General features: G+C 39.4%; 1 protein-coding gene across 1 annotated transcript in view; it reads right to left on the bottom strand.

Annotated features, from left to right (window-relative positions):
• Positions 1-14,219, bottom strand: part of Fam160b1 (family with sequence similarity 160, member B1) — a gene marked incomplete at its 5' end in the record, with an annotated part of 29,331 nt that extends 15,112 nt beyond the window's left edge. The window contains 4 exon segments of the mRNA XM_013515880.1: positions 5,317-5,439; positions 5,889-5,993; positions 8,824-8,993; positions 14,141-14,219. Coding sequence (XP_013371334.1) covers positions 5,317-5,439; positions 5,889-5,993; positions 8,824-8,993; positions 14,141-14,219 — 477 coding nt within the window.
• Positions 14,220-20,534: the final 6,315 nt, after the last annotated feature.

Genomic DNA, 20,534 nt, shown 5'->3' with positions numbered 1-20,534 from the left:
AAACACTTTAAAGGCAAAAGTTCCCAAGCTTAGACTTAAGGTTTCTACAAAGCTGCCAACTTTTTTTAAATATGTAAGAACTTTTTCTAAGTTTTTCTCTCTATGTTTCTGCTCTATAAAAACACAAAAGGCTACTCTGAGGATATTTTTGTGTCTACAGATAAGCAGATTTGCTTGAAATGCTGGTCTGGGCCCCCACCCTCCAGACATACCCAAACACAAACAGAATCTTAATTGGAGCAAATTGCTAGTTTGAAGGAAAAAGTGCCTCACTTTCCATTTTAGTGTAAGAGCAAAAATCATATCACACACACACACACACACACACACACACGTTAAAATTCATCGTGAAGCAGCTTCTCCAAAGGGCCTGTCACACTGTCACACTGCTCTGTTCATCACAGACGCACAATAAGGGCAGAATGAATTCAGGGTTCCACTTCTAAAGTTATAACGTAGTAATTATAAATCATTTCTGCTTTAAAAGTAGAAAAATAGGTTCTTCTTCAGCCACGGGACTCACAGCTTGAATATTAAAGTAAAGGCAGCAGCATTTATTAAAGAGGCTTTCTTGCAGTGAACATGTTTGGCTCCTTTAAAGATAAGGTGGCTGAGTGTATTTGGAGTTGCATTTGCATCTTCTATTCTGTTCCACTGATTCTCAGTTCTGTATTTTTTGCCAATACCATGTTGATTTTCATAGTAGTTTTGTAGTATAATTTCAGGTCAGGGATTGTGATGCCCCCTGACTTGCCTTTGTTGCACAATTTGTAGTATCTAAATGTTGAAAACAACCCAAATGCCCATCAACCAAAGAATGGATAAAAAGGTGGTCTTTTTAAGATAATGGAGTACTACTCACCCATAAAGAAGGATAAACTTGAGACTTTTATAGGTAAATGGATGCAACTCAAGACCATACTCATAAGTGAAATAAATCAGACCCACATGTGTAAACCTCGTATTGTCTCCCTAGTGTGAGAAACTGAATGAGTAAATAAGATCCAAAATGTACAACAGATATTGAGAATAAAGAAGCTGTCAAAAAGAAAAGAAAAACTGTGACGGGAGAATGCAGAAAGAAAGGAAGGGAAAGGGAAATATATATATACATATATATGAGATAGTTAAGATCGGTATACAGCTAGTATCTTAGTTCCTTGAAAAGAAAGGTTCGTGCTAACATTATTTGAACAGTATTTTTAGGCCTATATCTTGTACTCTGAACAACTATTATGAACGTAACAGTACAAATGTATCCACTTTTGTCACTCCCTTCTAGCTTGTTTTGAAACTGTTTTGTTATTTGTATTGTTTTCTCTTTAAAAAAAAGAAAATCACTCTGAAAATCAATGAATACTTTCAACAATTGTCCTGTCAACTTCCTACAAAAGTCAACTGCACAGCATCAGCTTTGCGAAAGTGAAACACTTTATTCCACCTAAAATACCAAGAATACTGTTGGACGAGGGGTCTCAAGAACAAAAGATCCACTCCTTAAGCCAGTGTTTCTCTAACTCACACCAGTGTTTCTTCTTCAAGACTAACATCTCCATCGTCTGTGGTGCGTTATTTAGAACAAGAGACCATGAACAGATTCCTGGGTCGCACCAAGATCTTCTGAATGAGAACATCTGGAGGTAGAGCCCAACAGTCTGCATTTTGCAAAGCTCCGTCAGTGAGGAGGAGCTGCTGCCCGAATTCTTACACTCTTGTTCCGCTAACACTGTTCCTTTTCTACCTCGAGGGGGCTGACAGGTCCCCATGTATTTGTGCATGTAATTCTTGAATGTCTTAAACATCCCTCCCAAATCATGGATTTGCAACACTACCAAATCCCTGCTTATTATCTCCATCGGGGTATCACGAAGATTGAAAACATCCACAACCGAAACGATCATCTTCCCCTCAAAATAAGCATCCTCCAAGCCCACTCCCTTCTTTCCAATCACTAAGAGCTCCTTACCGGCTGAGGATTGCAAGTGTTGGCATAGTCCTTCCCCTGCTCCCTGCACCCGAGCAGCTGCACTGTACGGAGACCACCTCTACACCTGAAGCAGTGGAACCCCCTTCACCTCAACCCACTGCTTTCAACTTAGTTACAGTCCTTGTTCCTTCTTGTCAAATCCATCAGCTTCAAGTTGGTCGCCCCACTTTTCCTTTCTTCCCAAAGGAAGTCACTGTGCAAAATGCTGCCGCCAAATTTCCTCTCTTAAGGCACAAACAATGTCGCGTAACAACATCCCTGCTCAAAAATCATCTGTGGCTCCCCAGTGTCCACAGGTCAGCACAAATGCCCATCTGTGGTTCCAAGCTTTTGACAACTTCTAGCCTGTCTCTTTGGGGTCACTGCCATGTACACTTCCAAATTAGACTGTTTCTTATACATATTCCATCCATCATATTTACATATTCTTATCTAACATCTGTCAAACACACTTCAAAGAAGACCTCCTCCATGAAGTCTTTCCCGATAACCTCAAGCACATGTTACCTGTTCATCCTATGGGCACTCACGGCAGTTACTGCCACCTTCTTATGCTTCTCACCGTACCCTCCCTGAGATCACTGTATCTGAACTTTACCATCTTCATCAAACTTCTCTGAGTAAAGACTATTCCTAACTGACCTACCATATACAATATACTTAACCAAGAGTTGATGCGTCTGGTAACTGATATAACTGAACATGCAGGAGATTTCATATGAGAATGGCAAAGTACTTTGTTACTATCTATATCTAAACCAATAAAACTGCATTTCCCTGAAGATGTATGCATTCAATAAGAGTTAACTGAGCAGTTACTGTGCTTTGTGCTAGATACTAGAGGAGCTGTGGAGACTCAAAGATTAATGAGACAGAGTCCTTGTCCTCAAGGAGTTTATTGAACAGAAGGAGACATGAAATGCACACAAATAACTGCAATGCTAGGGGGGCCATAATAACAGATGTTAAAAGCGTATGAACATTTCTATCCACTCAGAAAAGTAGAATTAGCTGCCACCTCTGGCTTTGGAGAAATGCACTATAAAAACGCAGCACAAAGCTGCAAGTGAGCACAAAGCTACTTGTAGTGAGGTTTAAAGGTGTATCTCACCGTTAACACCCACAGGCCTGCAAATTTCCTCTGCTTCTGACCCATGGCTATATACTTCTGAAGCGAGTTTTAGAGACCTTGAGAAATAAATTCACCAAACTTAAATTTGGTGAAAATCTGCATCTAAATTATGCCAAGTTATCTAAGAAAACTTTCAAAATCTTATTTAACCGATCTCTTTCTCCTTCTCTCTCTCCCTCACTTTTTTTTTTTTTTTTTTACTGTGGTACTGGCTGGGATTGAAGGTAGGGCCTCCATACTGAGTTACATCCCTAGCCCCTCTTCCACTTTTTATTTTGAGGCTGGGTCTTGCTAAGTCACTAAGTTACCCAAACTGAGCTCAAACTTGCAGTCTTCCTGCCTCATCTTTCACAGTACCGAGATTATAGGCCTATGCCACCATGCCTGGCAAACTGATCTGTCTTTTATAAATATATTAAAAACATAAAGAAGTATAATGCTACCCTTATTAACAAATCAGTAGAAATCTAAAATACTAGAGAAGCTAGGAAGACCCAAACATGAATGAGACAAAGTGCTTGAGCTCAAGGAGCTTACTGACCAACTGGAGAAAATAAAATGTACACAAGCAATTCCAATGCTAGGGAGGCTACAGTAACAGACATTAAAAGCATAGGAACACTACTATCCACTCAGAAAAATGGAGCCTGAGTTGCCACCTCAGGCTTCAGAGAACAATTCGGAAGCAAAGTTGTAAAATAAGATACAAAACACGATGCACATCATGAAGAAGAGGCATTTGCAGTCTTTCACTCTAACTACAAATTGGAATTCACAGAGTTTTACAGCTGGGCTGCTAGTCTATTTCCCCAACAACACATTATAATAGGATCCTAAATTATTTATTGAAAACACATGAAGTAGAAGACAAATCGATCTATTACAATGGCTAACATTAAAAAACACAATAGAAACCTGATTAACACGGAGTGCTAGGTAAGAAAATAGAATAGGGACTCACATCCACTGCTGAGGAGGTGGGAGATGACAAAGCCACTATGGGGGAACCACTCTGGCAGTTTCTTATGAAAATAAACATATAGCTACAACATAACTTGATAATCCTACCACTAAGAATTTTTCCAAGTGAAATGAAAACTTAAATTCAAACAAAAGTTTGTGTGTGAGTGTTTATGGTAGCTTTTTTCCTAACTGTCAAAAACTGGAAACAACCCCACAGTCCTCCACCAGAGGAATAAACAACTGCAGGGCTATCTGTACAATGGGATACTCACCAACACAGGGAAACAAAGTCATAAATGAGAGAACATGGGACAGAAAGTAGATCAGTGACTGCTAGAGGGAAGGCGACAGGAAGGGATGACAACAAGGGGCCAATGAGGAAAGTACTGTGTATTCTGACCATGGTGCCAGTTACATAGTTATATGTGTTTGTCAAAATTGGAACTGCAGACCAAAAAGACTGAATTATACTGTATATAACTTACACCATAATTTTTTTTAAAAAAAGGATAGTTTTTAACCTAAAAAGACAAAGATAGCGTACTACCTTTTCTCCTATACTCTTAAATGCTTTCACTGCTAGAAAAAGAAAAAAGTGAACAAAAGCAAGAAGTACACGAAACTTATTTTCTACTTTAAAAGTGGTAGTAAAATCCAAACTATCAGATGATTTAGAAAACCGTGATTTGGTGACAACCCCAACGGCCATGCGAGGTTGGAGAGTTAACCAGTGATTTACTACAGCTGGTCCACATCCGCATCTACCGTCCTTAACCACACCAGATTATCCACGCTACATACTAGTTCAAGCCTCCCCCAAAATATGCCAGTTTATAAACTTTAGTGAGTTCTCGATAGAGCCGCACTCTTTCTAACCCTTGGCCTTGTATCTGTCCATCTCAGTACTGCCCCATGTATCTGGCTCAACTGCATTCTTTGAAAATCTTTTTGACCCAAGAGATAGCAATTTAGAGTAAACTGATCTTAAGTGAAAAATAAATGTCGGATGTAAAACAAGCCATCGAACAACTTGCAAAACATAATTCCTCTTAGGGTTGTGTACACAGAATACAATTTCTTTTTTCCTTTTTTTTTCCAGTACCAGGAATCGAACTCACGACCTTGAGCTTGCCAGGCAGGCGCTATGCCACTGAGCTAAAGCCCCAGCCCCTAGAATACAATTTCTAAAACAATCTGACTAAACAAACTTTGAAGCTGAAGATTCAGAGCCTACCTCCAGGAAAAAATTAACCAGGTAGGGGTCCTGCTTCAGCTTGGCACACACAATGCAGAGAAACTGAATCTCTTCATTTTCCGTTGGTGTTGCGAGTACTTCACCACAGAGTCGAATTAATTTCTGCCAAAATATTTTTCAAAGCTTATAAAAAATGTAAACAGCCATCTATTTACTTAATGCTATTTAAAATTTTCAAGTAACAGAAAGGTCTTATATTAATTAGATAGAACACAAACAATCTTTTCCATCATCTCTAAATAAATTTAGTAGTAAAATTTTCAAGTTCATTATCCAAAACAGTTAATGAGGCATGCAAAATAAACTCTACTCATTAAGTTGGGGAGGTAAAGTAAAGAGAAAGTTAAGGTATAAAACTTTAAACAGAACTATAAAGGTACGAAGGGCGGGTAATACAATTATGCATAAGGAAAACACTGGGAAATGCTAACCTGCATGTTGTTTTTAGAATAATTTCTTTTATTAATCTTAGATTCATAAAAAAAATAAAAAAATATTTTTACTCTAAAAGAAATCAAATGAAATAATTTTAGGTAAGAAGAATAAAATACCTGCACAGGCCGGTGCACATTAATATGGGGAAGTAGCGGCTGCCGGATTCTTCCCAGAAGTTTAGTGTAGAACACCAGAACCTGCTGCTTCATTCCGGGAGGACACTGGGCATCACAAAAAGGAAAGCAAACAGGAAAAGAATAACAAAATACAAACACGCTTACTCAAAGCTTAAACACTGTTTATAAATGTATTCTTCAGGGCTGGGGATGTAGCTCAGTGGTAGAGTTCTTGCCTTGCATGCACAAGGTCCTGGGTTCGATCCCTAGCACCACAAAAACAAACAAACAAATAAATGTATTCTTTAATACAATGTAAAACTTGACTGCTTAATTATTTTGTTAGAATAGAAAATATTTTGTTTTGTTTTGTTTGTTTGTTTTGAGACAGGGTCTCGCTCTGAACTTCAGACCAGACTTGAACTCACAGCAATCCTCTTGCCTCAGCCTCCCAAGTGGTAGGATTACAGGTATGCACCATCAGGCCCAGCAGAATAAAACTTTTAATCAACATTAATGACCGGCATTCTAAAAATGAAATTATACACTTGAACCATAACAGTGTATGAGCCACAGCCGCCTGTAATTACAAACAGCATGGTGACAGCATGTTGTTGAAATAAGAGATTGGTTTAGGCAATGTCAACTGGGCAAACGCTAGGCGAACATGAAACTCTTACTCCCTGCCAACGCAAAGGCAAAATCTTATTTACCCTAATGATGGGGAATCAGTAATGTTCCACACCTACACAGAAGAGTAAAAGTCAGTCTCCCTCTCCCTCTCTGTCTTGCTGTGGATTGAGTATGAATCAGCAAGGTTATATAATCTATAACTGGGCTGGGGATATAGCTCAGAGGCACAGTGCCTGCCTAGCAATTACGAGGTCATGAGTTCGATTCCTGGTACAAAAAAAAAAGTCCGTAACTAAGCAGCTAATACTGCCTCACATATAAAATAGTCACAAAATGAGTTATCTCCAAAGCATCATAATGACATGCTAACTAGAGATAGCATAATCTAAGGATTACGAAAAATAATTTTTATAGCCCAGTATTTTTTAAATAATACACCTTGTATTATTCAGATAAAACACAAATAATATTTACAATCACCTACGTCAAAGTACATTTACTAGTAGTACAATTACCAATTTAGGGCTCAAAATATCATCTAACATTTATTCAGTTTTATGTTACACAGTCTCTCCAAAGAGCAGGAGAAACAAGGCAGGAGGTGCATGAACTGCAAGTTATTAGGAAACAGATCTGTTGCTTAGAAAACATAAGTGGAACATACTGGACTTAAAAAATGAACTGGAGCATTACAGACTTAGTTAAAAGGAAATTGTCTTTAATACTATTCATAGATCTATTTAGTATTAAATGCACTCATTAATCTTAGTTTTATTTTTCAAATGTATTACGGAAAATTACAGAACAGAAACATAGATTTTTAGAATTAGGGGACACCTATCAGCAATCACTTCCATATTTTTAAAGAACAGAAAGATGAACCAGGGGTCACAGTGTTAGTAACAGAGGCGGCACTGGCAGCCAGGTCTTCTGACCTAGAAGAGAAATTCTTCCTTTTCCTCCTACAACCAAATGTACGAGGTGAACAAAAAAAAACGTGAATATTTAATTTTTTAAAAAATTATTACAATAGAAGACACTGCCATTAATCCCCGTCAAAATATCCCCCCTTGCTTTGAACATACTTATCCCATTGTTCTTGCCACTTTCTGAAACAATTCTGGAAGTCTTCCTTCATGAGGGTCCTTTCATGTCCCAAATTGATTAGAAGTGTTTATGGCAATTTCTGTTAAATTAAAAACATTACGATATGTCTCCATCCATGTTATTCAGCAGATCCGGCACTGTGACTTCTAGCTCTTCCTCAAAGTTAAAATGACCACGAAAGGTAAATGTTTTGAGTCAGTTCAGGCCATCAAGGCAGCCATGACAGCACAACTAAAGACACACAAAAGAGACTTCCAGAACTGCTTCAGAAAACAGCAAGAACAGTGAGTTAAGTGTGTTCGAAGTGAGGGGCGGTATGCTGAGGGGAATAGATGGCAATATGTCTTTTATTATAATAATGTTTTCAATGTTTTACTGTATTTTCCAATCATACCTCGTGGAGTGAAAACTTCTCTCTCAAGTACAGTCATGCACCACATAAGATTTTAGTCAAAGACATATATGAGAACAGTCCTGTAAGTTACAGTGGAGCTGAGAAATTCCTATCACCTGTTTTTTTCTGTACCTTTTCTATATTTAGGCATTTAGAGAAACAGATACCATGGTGTCAGAACTGCCCACTATTCAGTACACGTGTGAGCCTCGGGCAGAAGGCTGTACCATCCAGGTCTGTGTAAGCACACACCATGCTCACACAATGAAATCACCTAAGGACACATTTTTCTGAACATTCTCCTGTCATTAAGGGATACACGAACATAACTTCAAAGCTTTGTGGCACAAAGTATTATTTATACATGAGCTTGTTCAAAGAGTTTTCAAAATTCATCAGGCCTAGAAATTTGAATTGATTCTACTCATCAATTCACTTAATATCAGGGTAATCAGTGACATTCTTCTTCAGAATACTGAAAAATAATTTCTGTAAACCAAGTGTCACTAGGTCTTCATTTCCTTTGATTCTGAGCATACATAGATGCACTTATCTTCATAAACATTTACACTGAAACTCTAAGCAGTATCGCTTTTTGTCTAGGATATTTGGGAAATTTGCTATCCTGTGGATGTGAGGATTGTACAAACTGCTCGACCTGCTCCCCTAAACTTAACTTGAATCATGCCATGTGCAATATGTACCTCTATAAAAACAAGAAGTACTTGGGAGCGTCTTTACATCAAAGGCATTACTGCATCTATTACACACCCAAGGACATAGTGTGGATTAGGGACTTACATCAGCTTTCCCCAAAGTATATAATGTTTCCAAGATCTTGTGATGAAGTAAATATTCCATACATGGCCCCGTCTCTCCAGATTCCCGTTCATTTTCTTCTTGAACCAGTATATCTAACATCTGTTCCAGATGGGATGGAATGTTCGTGTCAGTCACTGGGGCTTTATCATCTAAATGATAGAAAAATATTTATCAAACAAACACTCAAATATTTTTTTTTTTTTTTGTTTGGTTTTTGGTTTTTCTCCGGTACCGAGAACCGAACTCACGACCTTGCGCTTGCCAGGCAGACGCTTTTGCCGCTGAGCTAAATCCCCAGCCCCTACTCAAATATTTTTAAACTGCCAATTTGTGCATAAAATACCATCTACATTTTCCTAGTCTCATTCCAACTGACAGAATCTGAACAACAGTTTTGTGAGATGTTACACACATGGTATGACTACCTTTGCAAGAATTAAGAAGATGCTTCGCCGTGCTCTTATTCAAAACCTGACTCAATATTCTGAAATATATTCCAGCTAATATTCATCCATAATAATTTAGAACGGTCACTTATGTGGGAAATGGGAACATGATTAGAAAAATGCATGTAAATATCAAGTTTTTCTGTATATGTATAATTTTTTTTTTTTTTTTTACTTAGCCAGTTCAGAAGATCTGAGTCTTCAGTGTCCTAGTGTAGATATAGGTTGCCCTTGAACATTAGGTTGAGTGGCCCAAGCTATACGGACAGGACTGGCTCTATTTCTGAATTCTACTGCACTACCTTCTGGCACTGGGAAGTCAGTCATTTAATGCTCTCAGTTGCTTCCCATCTATAAAAATAGAAGGAGCCCAAAGGAAACCCTGCTGTTAAAATTTCTGCCATCTCCTCTCATTAACACTAGCTATTCCCAAAGTCTGTTTTTTCAAAGTTGCTTCTCAGGAGAATGTTTATTAAATATTACAGATTTTTTTTTTTTTTTTTGGTTTTTCTCCGGTACCGGGAACCGAACTCACGACCTTGCGCTTGCCAGGCAGGTGCTTTTGCCGCTGAGCTAAATCCCCAGCCCCCAAATATTACAGATTTTTAAAAATAACTTCATTGGTATTTTTAAACATACCACACTTGGACTTGAAAATTATACCAACCTCCCCTTATTCTATAAGGGTTAAATTATTCTTAATAAACTGTAAGGTTTTATAAACTGTCTAATTACAAAATATATTAGGAGATCCCAAGTTCTGACTTATGGCCATATAAGCACTTACTCAGTACTTCTACGATGCGTGCAACACAATCCTAGTAGGTTGTTTAGTGATATGCTGCTTTGTACACGTGCACACGTAGGTACACACAGAGTAAATCATGATGCTCAGCTTGACAGAGAAAATAATGGAAATGAAAGGGTCGCCCTCATTTCCCAGCTGTGACGGGGTCTGAGACAGTTGAAAGTCTGGCACTGGAGTTAGACAATTTGGATTCAAATCTTGGCTCTGTCACTTTTAGTTGGATGACCTGGTACAAATTATTTAAGCCTTAATCATCAAAATCTATTACACAGAACTAATACACAATAGTGTATGTGTTGTATGATTTCAGTGAAATAATACATGGAAAATCCACTGCCTTAGCACACAGTGAAAATTCAAGAAATATTAACCTCTTGGGTCTCATTTCATATTATTCCCTTAAAATGAGTAGTCTCCCGCTTAAAGAAATAACTTGTAAGTCTGCTTATAATTCACTTTTTAAAAATGTTTCTCTCCTTGTAAATGTAAATACACACACATTTCATGAACATTCAACTTTGATTTGAATACAATTATTTATGAGGAAAAAATGACCAGATGTTTAAGACCAAGACAAACATTAACTGTAAATTTAATTTGACAGGATTAAAATCCTAACTCCCCGCAAGACAAGATCTACTTTCTGCTTTCCACTCTCAGTATTTCTAAACCAGCAATGTTTTATGCCTTTGTATATGCTATGCTTTCTACTTGAAATGCCTTCAACCTCCTGGTCTACTTCACAAACTCCTATTTATCCTTTACAGCCCAGATTAGACAATGCCTGCTATTTCCTCCTTCTTTATTCTTTCTGTACTTGACTCTGTCTGACTCAGCCTTTGTTACTTGTCCCTTCACTGTAACACATGCACTTTTTTCTGCTACTAGATGGGGAAAAAATCTTTTAAAACAAGAACCCATGCATTTCTTTAAAGCCCAGGAAGAAAAAAATCATAAGAGCCAAGAAGAGTAATCTGAAAAGGCAGTTCCTCTTAAAAGACATTTCTGTAGATCTCTGGGTGAACATCAAAGGAAGTTAAAACCTATATTTTATATTTCAAGGTTTACATATTTCTCTATCCAATTTTTATTTATTGCTTAAATATAAATGCTTACAACTACTCTCACATTTTCCCCTTTGTTAGCTGATGTGCGTCTGATCTGCATATCCACTAGTGTCTGCCTACACATTCCTCCAGGGAGCCCGCAGTGCCACATAGCAAGGTTCCACATGTCCCTATTTCTGAGGTTTCCAAACTTTGGCACACAGGTCAAACTCATTCCTGTCATCAGTTTTTAGGAAATAAAGTTGTATTGGAACAAAGGAATTTCTGTTTTGCATTTTGTTGACCATAGCTTTTGCACTACAATAGCACAGTTGGACAGCTGCAAAAGAGACTGTACAACACCTACAGTATTTACTCCCTGGCCCTTTAAAGTTTGCCATCCTTGACCTACTTTATTCATAGTCTCATTACTTACTCTCTACCCTTCTTATTTACTGAGAAAAACAAGCAACCAGAACATAACATGTAGACTCCCTGCACCACATCCACCCCTTTCTGCACTTCTGTTCTTGTTCTGCTTTCCCTCGTTTTAATGAATGAGAAGTCATCTCATCTTATTCTTGTGTCAACCATGTACTAGATTATTCTTACCAAGTTACAAACCACAGTATCTTACATCTTTCAAAAATATTTCAAAACCCTTCCTTGCTGCCACTTCTTCCTCTCAGTTCCCCTTTACACTGCCACTCAAAGAGAGCGGTCTATGCACAAGGTCGACATGTTCTCATAAACTTACCCCAGTTGGACCTTTTCTTTTCTCCCTGCCATTAAAATGGATTTTTATCCAGGAAACCAATGAACTTTCTGTGGCTAAATCCAGTGATCCATGCTTAGTTGTCAGAATCATTTGATACAATGAGTCTCTCACTCTTATGCTGGCATGCCATTCTCTCTTGCTGTCTTCTACCTCAGACAAAAGTAGCTCCTTTGCTACTGTTTACTTCTTCCAACCTCTGAACACAAAGTCTAAAGGTGTTCCTGTACACCTTCTTCCATCTTTTCTCCCTTCTACATAATCTCCTCCAGTTTCACGGTTATAAACCCTACTTTCATACTGTTGACTCTTAGTTTCCTATCTAGTTTGCATTCTGACATATCCAATTAGATAGATAACTGGCACCTCTACCTTACCATGTCCAAAATCGTCTTCTAAACCTGGTCCTCCTGGAGTACTCAGTAAGTGACACCTCTAATTTTTCTCTCATTAGGGCTAAAACTTTAGCTAGCTACCTTTCATATTCCCACATACCCAACATCCAAGCTATCAATCTTCCTTCAAAATACATCCAGAATACAATCATTTCTTACCAGCTCTCCCCAATGCAAGCCACCACTAACGCTTTTACCCCTGTCCCCCACTACCAGGGATGAAACCTAGGGGTGCTCTATCGCTGAGCCCTTTTTATTAAGACAGGGTCTTGCTAAGTTGCCCAGGCTGGCCTTAAACTTGTGACCCTCCTAGGTCAGCTTTCCTAGCAGCTGAGATTACAGGCATGTGCCACCATACCTGACCCATCATTACCTCTTGCTTGGACAATTATAATAATTTACTAACTGTTACAGCTTTAAACCACTATCCCTTCAATTTCTTCTTTTTCACAAAAGCCAAAGTGATTGATTTAATATATGGACTATACTAGAGCTCTACTCAAATGTGGGAGACCACCAAGTTGCGCTCTCCTGAGGCATGAAGCCCCTTGCCTCTATCTTTCCCTAACCTTTACTTCAACCCTACTCACTGAGATACGCAAAGCGGGCTATATTGAAACACATATTCCGTTAAATGGCTAAAAGAATGTCTGGCTGAGACATCAACGTGTCTCACTGCAGTACTTGGGTGAGAACTGCCCCGCGCCGCCCCCCCCCATGGCTGGAATGAGTAAGAGCCTGTGAGATTCCAGGGCTAAGACATGAGATGACATCTCAGCTGAGGCCACAGGACTGAAAAAGAATTAGACCTCCCTGGCACTAAAGGTGCCAGCCTTGCCTACTTCCTTTGCTTTGCTAATTGGAGGACTTCTGTGCCTCCTTACAGCCAAGGCCCGCAAAGTTTCTCTTCCCTGGCACTCTGCCACGACCCCCACCCTCCTCCCTGATTGAAACCAATAAAAGCCGCGAGCATTTTGACTCATGGCCTTTTGTTCCACAGAGAACACTGGCCATCCCAGAGCAACTCAACTGCAGAACTTTCTCTCTGCATCTTTCTTTTGCATCTGTGTGCCACACTGCCTGTGGGAGACCTGAACCCTGCGTGGAAATTTCAGTGACTCAAATCCCTTCAAAGGCTTCTTATTAGAAAGAAAAGCTAGAGCCCTTACGATGGGTTCCACGGCCCTGTGTGAATCCGGACCTCCACCACGACCCTCACAGTCTCTGTCTAACGTCATCGCCCACCAGGTTTCTCCTCTTTTATTCTGCTGTAGACAACGAGGCCTCCTTGTGGTTCTTAGTATCTTCCAAGCTACAAGCTCACGTGCTAGGCTAGTATTCGTGTGCACCATGCTCTCTTCAGGACACCTTTTCCTCTTTTCCAGCAAGCTTGGTGCCTCTTGCCTTTGGATTTCAGTTCAGAAGTCACTTTGACCAGTGTAGATTTCTCTCACCTAAAGTAGCCAAGGGCTATCCCCATCTCCCAAATATGGAATTTTCTCCCATCCCCTTAACACTTCTGAGTTGACACTTTTGTACTCATCTGTTAACTGTTTCCCTTCCCCTAAATCAATACATAAGCTCTATTGGGGGAGGGCTGTTCCCTGTTTGACTAACTACTCTATCCTTGGTGTCTACAAAGCCTGACACATAGTAGATGCTCTCTAAATATATTTTTAAGTACGTAAAATGAATCTAAAAATTAAATTAAAGGTCAAATTGTTTAAAGTTAAATATAGAATAACTTTTAAAACTTATTTTGAAATCAATTTTGGTATGTCACAAATTCACTGTTGAATTAGCTGACATTAATGGTTGGTACTTACCTGAAGTCTCTATGTAGTAATGGGTAATTGCCTTCCAGTGATAAACAAAATCTTCTTGTAAAGGAAGAGAAGGTGCAAGCTATAGGAACACACACAAAAAGAGTGCAGCCATTAATTACATGACATTAAAAGTTTTCCATAAAGTATAACTCTGTATCTGTCCATTATGTTGCAAAAGCAGGGTAAAAACATGGATTGAACTGTAACTTGATTCTGTATGTCAGATGTCAAAGGGAAACAGTAAGCTGAATCCAAGAAAGTAAAAATGATTTATTATAAAAGGAGAAATACACATTTATCAACATTCTTATAAAACTGCAGTATTGGGCTTTTTTCCTTTTCTGTAAAACTGTGTGGCTTCAAAAGTAATTATTTTTTATTATTATTATTATGATTTTTTTTTTTTTTGGTACCAGGAATCAAACTCAGGACCTTGTACTCACCAGGCAGGCACTGTGCCACTGAGCTGTATCTCCAGCCCCAAAAGTAATTATATTAAATAAAAAAACAGCAATATTCTATTATTGAAGTATCAGCAATATTCTGTTACTGAAGAAACAGTAAAATAAAATTACTGATAGCCAGAGATCTTTGTACCTAGGACTTTGAAAGACAAAACAGCAAAGACTAACAGCTACGCAACTAGTTACACATCACCACTATTAAAACACGTGGCGAAGTCAACATCATAATCAGATTAATGTGTTCCCTACTTTCAGGGACACATCGATGTAAATCTTTTCCTATGTAAGCCTGGATTAGGCGGTGAGTATTTTTAGCAAAATAACTACATGAACAAGACACTACCAATTTAAATCCCACAAAGTCAAACATGTTTTACAGTTAAGCTTTGCGATTCACGTCAGAAGTTTCAAGGCCAAATTATATCCCTTCAGCTATCTCACTGCAAACTGACAAGTTTTCTAAATGTGTGTCAAATGGATAGAAAAAGGCTTGCAAACATTTTTTCCTTAAAAAGAGAGAGAACGAGAGGGCCTCTATTCTGATGTTATCAATCCATTCTGGTCAGAAAGCTGAGTTGACCCCACTTAGTTCAGAGCAAACAGGTTTCTATTCTGAGAACTTAAGATATGGCAGAGTAATCTTCCATTTTCATATGTTTCTTCTGCAAATGGCCAAACGCAGGTCAGGTTACTCCTGTACTTCTGCTTACTCCAATCTGACTTCTTAGCAGTGACCTCCACAACAATTTCCAAACAAATGTGTAAACTATAAACATTGGTCACATACATCTTAAGAGTTTCAATCCAAAAGATGAAATGTACTTATAAAAAAAACTAAAAATTTTCAACCATCAACATGGTAATGCTAATTCTTCAACACTTGCCTATGAAATCACTGTGAACAGACTAGATTAAGAAAATAGAAATATCTGCCTCATTTTTAAGTAGAATGCTGTGAAATCTTTTTAAAAGACTTTAAGAAAGGAGTTAAAACTTTTAGGATTACTATACTTCAGGGAGAACATGGAGAGAGAAAGACTTACAGGAAACAAAAAAATCAGGAAGAGAATTAAGAATTAAAGTACCTATTAACTTGGGAAAACGATAATCACTCTGAAATTTTTAGTTAAAAATCTTTTAGCGAACAATTTCCCTACTTTTTTGGTCCTAGCTTTTATGGACTATCATTACATAGTTAAATATACAAATATGTGGGACAAACACAAATGGAATTTACTCTTTCAAGACCTGACCTATCTTTTTTAAGTGTAAATGTAGTGATTTTTAAATCTTCCCAGGGAAACCACCTAGGTCACTACAGAACTACAGGATCGTTTTTCCAGATTATTTCTCCAGTGGGACTTAACTGTACTTTCGAGGTGTGTCACTCACAAAGCTGCTGAGACCTCTGTCACAGATTACAGTCAGTCTTTTGAGGATGGTTAGTCCATCCTCTATACTCCACCTCACTCCAACAGTAGAGGGCTAAACAGCTCTAAATTGCTAATTTAGCTTAATCACAGTCCTACCCAAACTTGAACAAAGGTCCTTATTTAAAACCGCTTAATAAATTTACCTTTTTGACTAATTCTAATACATAAATTACCTATTTAGTCACTGCCCAAATATATTTAGGCTCTGGGTTTAAAATGTTTTTAAAAAGAAACAGATGTGTGATTCAGAACCAAGAGTACCAGTTTCACTTTTTACTATGCAGAGATTAAACTCCTTAAAATTCACGCAAACGCTATCTCTACCAAAGCCGGACAGGGACAGTTAACCGAGACCGGCTTCTCCTGGCAGCCTTACCCTCCTACCCGCAGCGCTGTGAACCAGGCAGGCCTCTCTCCTGAGCCTCACCCCACCCACGTCACGGTGCAACTGCATTGTAAACTGTCCCAGGATGGTGTCATCTTTTTCGGCATTCAATCTATTTCCAATTCAGAGATGGCAGAAAGTACTCCATAATATTAAGGAAGAGACACATGGCCCGGCATTCACCAGCAGGCAGTCATCACGTGATGGCCCGGCCACAAAACTTCCGCACGCTAACTACACGGGCTTAAATTCTCACCACGAACTCCCCCACTGCTCAGACTCCTATCAGGATCCCAAAGCAGCTCACTGACACGCCCCAGGAAACACAGCTTTTAACTAGAAACCAGGACTTTTTTTCAAAATGCCCAATATGCAACAGACCACATGGATAATTCAAGTTAAAAACTAGTTTTAACAGCCTCCTTTGCTTCAGCTGCCTCATACATCAGGCACATTCTACTGTTTTCTTTTTTTTTATTTTTTATTTTTAATTTAAATGCCTCTTTTCCAGCCTCTTTCTTCCTTTCCTCTTTTCTTTGCCCTTATACTAGGGATTAAACATAGGGCTTTCCCAATGGGCTACATCCCCAAACCTTTAAAAAAAATTTTTTTTTATTTTGAGGTAGTGCCGGGCTAAATTGTTGAACTGCCTAGGTTGGGCTGGAACTTGGAATCCTCCTGCCTCAGCCTCCCAGACTGGTGGGATTACAGGAGTGTGCCACCACACCAGGCCACTGTCAACCTTCTTAATTCCCTTCCCTATCTTCTCTGCCTCTCTATAACCCAGCTGGTCTCACTTCCTCCGGAGAACCTTCTCCAACTCCTAGAAAGTACTTGCTCCTTTCCTCTTACAGACTGCACTGGCCTGGCTGAACCAGTCAGTTTGCTGAACACTTACTAGATGCCAGGCACCAGACTAAGGATTTCCTGCTATGTTTACAACAACCCGATGAAATGGATCTAATTAATACAGGTAGGACAACTGGGGCTGAGAGACCACTCCCCCTCCATGCACCAGAATTTGGGGGACAGCCCAGGGCCAATCCTCTTCCCACTGTTCTAAGAACAGTAGAAAATAAAAATAACAAAGCCCAAGGTCTCTCTAGAACTCCAGGTCAGAGCACAAGCCTTCTAGATTTTACAGTCTAACCTTTAGTAACATTTTCTCCACTTGAACCTCCTAGAAGGAGGTGGATCACACATAGGGTCCCACGTATGTAATTTAATCAGAGTGAATTCTGGGACAGGCATGCATGTTTCAGTGCCCTCAAGATGACTCAGCACCCCGTCAATCATTCCTGTCAATCTTATCCTGGGGCCCAAAGAGAGGTGTCAACAAATGTAAATGCTTTTTCTCTGGCCACTGGATGGACACTTGCAATTCTCTGCTCGCAGGTACACAAGAACTTGGAATCTATCTCTCAGTTCCATCCCGCAGTATCATAATCACTTCCATAATAAGGAAATGGGAATGCACAAAGGTTTGGTCACTGCCAAGTGTAGAAGTGACAGAGGCGAGAAGCAGCTGTATTCTGTCTGACTCTAGAGGCCAGGTCACACTTGGGCATTCCTGATATTATGATTTAACTTATGTATTTATTTTGCTTCCCAAAGCAAAGCACTGTGAGCAAGGACATGGATATATGGTACCTTGTTTCCTTAGCTGTGCGCTACGCTTTCACTGTAGCTCATAAAATATTTGCTGAATGAGAAAAGGACTGAAGTTAGAGATCGCTTGCTGGAAAATAACACACCTAAGGGAACAATATAAGCTTGTGGCAGATGCCTGTAATCCCAGCACTCTGGGAGGCTGAGGCAGGAGGATTCCAAGTTATTTGAAGCTAGAATGTTGTATTTGAATTCTGAAGGATGACTTCCATTGAATGGTTTCTTTGTGTATATTACTCGGTAGATGGGAGTAATATAAACTTTCTTCTTGGACATTGCCTGTTTGCCTTTTCTCCTCTCCAGAGTAAATCGGCCTCAAGGGCTGGACTGTTGGAATATATGAAGAAACCACCCCTGGCACATCACCTGGCCCTCAACCAAGGCTAAACTGTGCTAAATGGGAAGTGGTATTTATCCTTTTGGAAAAGTTGTGCAAAAATAATTCAATCTAACCTCAGAATTTTTTTTTTCTGGTGGTAATGGGGATTAAACCCAGAATTTTGTGTTGAGCCACATGCCCACACCTTTTAAACTTTTGTTTTTCTTTTGAGACAGGGTCTTAAGTCACTAAATTGCCCAGGCTGGTCTAGAACTTGTAATACTCCTGCCTCAGCCCCCTTGAGTGCTGGGAAAGAGAGGCCTGACTTCAGACTTGAGACAAGCGGCAACTGGGTAATGGAACATACTCATCTGGTTAGACTTCCAGCAGCCAATCATTTCTAAACTTAGGGACAACCGTCCTTTCTGAAAAGGGAGGCCACAATTACATTACAGTTCTCACTTTTGATCACGGTATGGGCTTCTCCTATACTCTTCATGTAGTCTGACAGCTTAATAACACGTTTTCAAATACTCATCTTTGAAAATACCTTGGTTATATTTTCGTCGGCGTAAGAAGTTACCAGGAAGTAAAGAGAAATCCTGACATGATAAGGACAGCTCATCATCTCACCTCATTTAAACGAGTAGGAATCAGGTCAACCTTAAAAACACCCTGTGAAGCCTGATCTAAGTGGATACTGAAACCTACAGCGGGGTCACAGCAGCTGGTTGGGAAAGCCTGACTGCAGACCCAGACAGTGACAAGGGAACAAAGGTCGTCTCACCCTGAAGGTACCAGGTCACCTCCCACCTAACCCCGGGAGCCTGCCCTTGGAATATTGCATCAGAAATGAAAAGGAATACAGAGAAAAGCTAAGAACCGAGGAATACTAACATCAGTGGATGAGAAGAAAACACCAAGTAAAAAAGTACGGTACTCGCTAACTACAAACTATTCCTGGGTTATGAAAAACCACTCTTTCAATAACGCAGGATGGCTGGTTTATCACTGTATCTACATTCATTCCCAGGGGAGAATGTTAAAGGGGGAAAAAAAAGACATCGAAAACGTTTTATGAGCTTTGCGTCCTTTCCTGGTGAAGTGGGTGGGACACAACAGCTGGAAAAACTACTGAGGAGCAAATAAAAACATCACATTTCTAAAGGCAAAACACTGATTCCGAGGGCCAGGTGAACACGCCCCATTGGCACTTCTTCTCACCAGCCTTTGCATAGGAGGGAGCCTGGACGTTACAGAGGCAGAGAATTGAGGCGGATAACTCGGTAGATGGGAGTAATACACACAGTGATGAAAAGATTACGAAGACAGAAAACACAGGCCTGAGGACAAAAAGGAGTCCGAACAGGAAGAGTGGGAAAATCACCTTCCTAAGCACACATTTCTGTAAACACCAGCCTGATAAGTAAAGGCTATAAATAACGTAGTAAAATTCTATTCTCAATTATCTCAGTATTAAGCTATAGGCACTGTCAGAAGTTAAAAGATTCTCCGCCTTTTAAAGAATACAAAATATAAATATTACTGTTCTTATCGATTTTGATTAAATTCTTTTACATAAGGAAAACACTGTGACTCAGAAAGTCGAACTAAAAGTTGTGTCTACAACAGTCTTCTCCCCCTGGGTAAGAACTCTTTTCTTCATTCGTGACACCCTTTCTTGACGTTGCCAAAGAGCTTGGGCTAGAGCTAAACTTTGTTTTTTAACATATTCCACGGATCACTTAAACAACAAGCGCACTAAAGCTTTGTTTTCACAAACGAAGTAAAACTATCTTTGTCATCTGACCGTAAGAAAAGCATTTGGCTGTGGATTTTAAAGAGCGCTATCACATAGCCTAAACGTGGCAAGACAATACTGTTTTTAAAATAAGCAAAGCAATGTTTCTTTGCAGAATGCATTTTTGAATTTGGGCAAATCTCCCAGAATAAAGTAAACAACTGAAGTAACGCGACTTAGCCCTCGTATTACTACAACAGGGGCAAGGCATTCTCTCCGGTCTCCTTGATTATGATATTTGAACACTGTCTCTCTCTGCTGGCGTCTAACCCTCCTGGGAGCCCACAATCGAGCCCCCAAGAGCGTCCAGGAAGAGCACGGAGA

The sequence above is a fragment of the Chinchilla lanigera genome, unplaced genomic scaffold (assembly GCF_000276665.1).
Source record: "Chinchilla lanigera isolate Chin_1 unplaced genomic scaffold, ChiLan1.0 scaffold00030, whole genome shotgun sequence".
NCBI classification, from domain to species: domain Eukaryota; kingdom Metazoa; phylum Chordata; class Mammalia; order Rodentia; family Chinchillidae; genus Chinchilla; species Chinchilla lanigera.
This window is presented reverse-complemented; position numbering and strand designations above follow the sequence as displayed.